Source organism: Ostrea edulis, chromosome 7 (assembly GCF_947568905.1).
Source record: "Ostrea edulis chromosome 7, xbOstEdul1.1, whole genome shotgun sequence".
Classification (NCBI taxonomy): domain Eukaryota; kingdom Metazoa; phylum Mollusca; class Bivalvia; order Ostreida; family Ostreidae; genus Ostrea; species Ostrea edulis.
Window position 1 is genome coordinate 3,567,483 of NC_079170.1, and position 4,433 is coordinate 3,571,915.

A 4,433-nucleotide genomic window follows, 5' to 3' on the forward strand; every position below is an offset into this window, starting at 1 on the left:
GTTATGGATCTTGCACATGTATAGTTTATTAATCACTATAGATTTCCAGCATCACAAGTCTGATTCCACTATATGCTTTCCATACTGTCAGGTTCATTCACCCCCTGTTTGAGCCACAGTATAATATCCCAAATACCTTGGCAATAAATAACATTATTTGACTAGTGTTTCATTTTTAGCGGAGTTGCTATGAAGTCGAACTCGGCTTATGATCTGATGAAGTGCCTTTGGGCGGGCAGGCGGGCACGCATCAACATTTCATTTCCGCACCATAGCTCTTGAGCAAATTATAGGATCTCATTCAAACTTAGATGGATTGTCACCCTCAGTAAGATGAGGAAGCCTATCGATTCTGGGGTCACTAGGTCAAAGGTCAAGGTCACTGGCTATAAATAGACTGAAATTTGGAGAAAATTTTGTTTTCCGCACCATAGCTCTTGAACGAATTATAGGATCTCAATCAAACTTAGATCGATTAAGTAAGACAAGAAGCCTATCGATTCCGGGGTCACAAGGTCAAAGTCACAGTGGCTATAAATAGACTGAAATTTGGAGAAAATTTTGTTTTCTGCACTATAATTTTTTAACAAATTATAGGATCTCAATTAAACTTAGATGGATTATCGCCCTTGATGAGACAAAGAAGCCTATTGATTTTGGTCAAGGGTTAAAGGTCAAGGTCACAAAGGATTTAAGTCGGCTGAAATTTATGTACGCAAAATTTTGCTCCCTGCTTGATAATTCTTGAAAACTTTTCTGCCGGTTCCCTCTATGCCCATTCCTTGCGCAACTCAGTTTGCGCATTTCCGATGCCCGACAATTTTTATTTTTTTTGCATTTCATTTATTTTGAGTTATTATACAATTATTTACCATTCCATTGATCCTCTACAGGACTGTAGTATACTCAGGTGACAGTTTAGCATATTGGACTACCTTTTCAAGTAATGAATCCTTAGAATTAGCTATAACTAGGATTAAACTTGAATGTATATATACAGGGGAAAAACTTCTTCACAACTGCAAGGCATTGATAACCATATTGATTTGAATGTTTGGGCCATAATATGTGGTCACATTTTTCATGAGAATATAAAGGGGTGAAATTCTAGAAAACAACAACACGACTTCAGTTACTCGAGGAGCGTTGTGGCCCATGGGCCTTCCATTATCCATGTTTGCTGTTGTAACGCTTTGAAAAACAACAACAGTTGATTTGTATCTAAAATCATGATAATATTCAGTCATTTATCCCCCTACCCTTCCAGTACTATCTTTTCTAACTGAATTTCCACAATGTTCAACTCCCACGAGTACTTTAAGTACTTTGATTTAATTCTGACATTGAAAGAATCTTGGAAAACTGAGCGGTCAGAATCAGACAGACTCAATTTCAATGTTCGCAAGATTTTAATTTCTACAGATATTTTATGCAGCTTAGGTGGATGTCCATTTGCAATTTTATTACGTACAGAAAATTTGTTTTACTTTCAAGCTTTCATACCGAATCAAATTTTTCGGTCTCTTCGTCCACCTTTCTACATTTTTGGCTTACAAAGTCCCTAAGCAACGTTAAAGCAAAACACGCCATTGCTGTCACTGGAGCCAGAACGACGAGGAAAAAGCTGTAGAGGACGGCGTTGGGGGCGTTGTCCCAATCAAAGATATCGTACACTGCCATCTGGCGGAAACCTTTCTGGTAGATCACAGTGATTATGACGTAAACAAAAACGAAAATTAACGACAAGTAACAATGTAAGATTCGAAAAGGTTTCCTGGAAAGTCCGAGATGTGAAATGAAAAAAATGAATGTGATTCCGTGCTTCAGTAATCCATTAGCGCTGTCATCTGTAATTAAAAGAAACCACAGACAAATAAACCACAATTAAAAGAAATCACAAATAAAAGAAATCACAAACAAAAGAAACCACAAATAAAAGAAACCACAAATAAAAGAAACCACAATTAAAAGAAACCACAAACAAATAAATCACAAATAAAAAATCCAGACATGTAACTACACATGTTTTAACGAGAAAGGAACCGCGAATACAAAAACAATTCTGGGGCGTTATGATTACATGTAGTTTATAAATTGTAAAAAAAAAAAATTGGGGGGGGGGGCGTCATTCCTAACTCTGTTATTAGTTACCGTTGTTGATCAGTATATAGTTATTGTTTACCGTTGTTGATCAGTATATAGTTATTACTTACCGTTGTTGATCAGTATATAGTTATTGTTTACTGTTGTTAATCAGTATATAGTTATTACTTACCGTTGTTGATCAGTATATAGTTATTGTTTACCGTTGTTGATCAGTGTATAGTTATTGTTTACCGTTGTTGATCAGTGTATAATTATTGCTTACCGTTGTTGATCAGTATATAGTTATTGTTTACCGTTGTTGATCAGTGTATAGTTATTGTTTACCGTTGTTGATCAGTATATAGTTATTGTTTACCGTTGTTGATCAGTGTATAATTATTGCTTACCGTTGTTGATCAGTATATAGTTATTATTTACCGTTGTTGATCAGTGTATAATTATTACTTACCGTTGTTGATCAGTATATAGTTATTGTTTACCGTTGTTGATCAGTGTATAATTATTGCTTACCGTTGTTGATCAGTATATAGTTATTGTTTACCGTTGTTGATCAGTGTATAGTTATTGTTTACCGTTGTTGATCAGTATATAGTTATTGTTTACCGTTGTTGATCAGTGTATAATTATTGCTTACCGTTGTTGATCAGTATATAGTTATTACTTACCGTTGTTGATCAGTGTATAATTATTACTTACCGTTGTTGATCAGTATATAGTTATTACTTACCGTTGTTGATCATTGTATAGTTATTACTTACCGTTGTTGATCAGTGTATAGTTATTACTTACCGTTGTTGATCAGTGTATAGTTATTACTTACCGTTGTTGATCAGTATATAGTTATTGTTTACCGTTGTTGATCAGTGTATAGTTATTGTTTACCGTTGTTGATCAGTGTATAATTATTGCTTACCGTTGTTGATCAGTATATAGTTATTGTTTACTGTTGTTGATCAGTATATAGTTATTACTTACCGTTGTTGATCAGTGTATAGTTATTACTTACCGTTGTTGATCAGTGTATAGTTATTACTTACCGTTGTTGATCAGTGTATAGTTATTACTTACCGTTGTTGATCAGTATATAGTTATTGTTTACCGTTGTTGATCAGTATATAGTTATTACTTACCGTTGTTGATCAGTGTATAATTATTGCTTACCGTTGTTGATCAGTATATAGTTATTGTTTACTGTTGTTAATCAGTATATAGTTATTACTTACCGTTGTTGATCAGTATATAGTTATTACTTACCGTTGTTAATCATTATATAGTTATTACTTACCGTTGTTGATCAGTATATAGTTATTACTTACCGTTGTTGATCAGTATATAGTTATTGTTTACCATTGTTGATCAGTATAGGCCTATAGTTATTACTTGCCGTTGTTGATCAGTATATAGTTATTGTTTACCGTTGTTGATCAGTATATAGTTCTTACTTACCGTTGTTGATCAGTATATAGTTATTACTTACCGTTGTTTATCAGTATATAGTAGACTAGGAAGGTCACCATGCTGGTGAAGGAAGTCATGTTGTATAGAGCCCAGGAGATCTTAAGATACCATGGCAACGAACCAGCATCTGCAGGAGTCAAATTTTAAAGATTTAGTATGTAGAAAGAAGGGAATGAAATTAAACTAAATGTAAATCAAGATGAATATTGAGTGACTTAGTGTGCATGAATGGATACAAAGAGCCTGATATCTAAATGAAAGCTTTACTGTACACTAATACTATCAAAGATTGACGTCGTTTTGCTTAGCTTGGAACTTCATAGAAAATGCCCTCAATTTTATTTCATTAACCTACATTCTTCCTCTTTTTTCTTCCTCCTCGGCTGTTTATGTTAACTGTATATCTCTATCAATATTACAGACCTGGACGCAATGATTTCATGACTAACTGATTTTAGTAAGCACTCACCTCCGTTGATGACGTCATCCCTCTGTATTCTGATATATATGACAGACAGACAATCTGTAAGAGTGTGTGACGTCAGTATGATGTAGCACTCACCTCCGTTGATGACGTCATCCCTCTGTATTCTGATATATATGACAGACAGACAATCTGTAAGAGTGTATGACGTCAGTATGATGTAGCACTCACCTCCGTTGATGACGTCATCCCTCTTTATTCTGATATATATGACAGACAGACAATCTGTAAGAGTGTATGACGTCAGTATGATGTAGCACTCACCTCCGTTGATGACGTCATCCCTCTGTACTCTGATATATATGACAGACAGACAATCTGTAAGAGTGTATGACGTCAGTATGATGTAGCTCCAGTTGGTAAACATCACAAACCACCGCCAGTT

The 4,433-nt window shown here is 34.9% G+C and overlaps 1 protein-coding gene across 1 annotated transcript; it reads right to left on the reverse strand.

Annotated features, from left to right (window-relative positions):
- Nucleotides 1-1,396: 1,396 nt before the first annotated feature.
- Nucleotides 1,397-4,114, reverse strand: LOC125656109 (uncharacterized). Its single transcript, XM_056143046.1, has 3 exons — nt 4,034-4,114; nt 3,584-3,691; nt 1,397-1,847 (listed from the first exon to the last, which is right to left on the reverse strand). Exons 2-3 carry the CDS (start codon nt 3,639-3,641, stop codon nt 1,498-1,500), a joined length of 408 nt encoding a protein of 135 aa, XP_055999021.1. The 5' UTR covers nt 3,642-3,691; nt 4,034-4,114; the 3' UTR covers nt 1,397-1,497.
- Nucleotides 4,115-4,433: the final 319 nt, after the last annotated feature.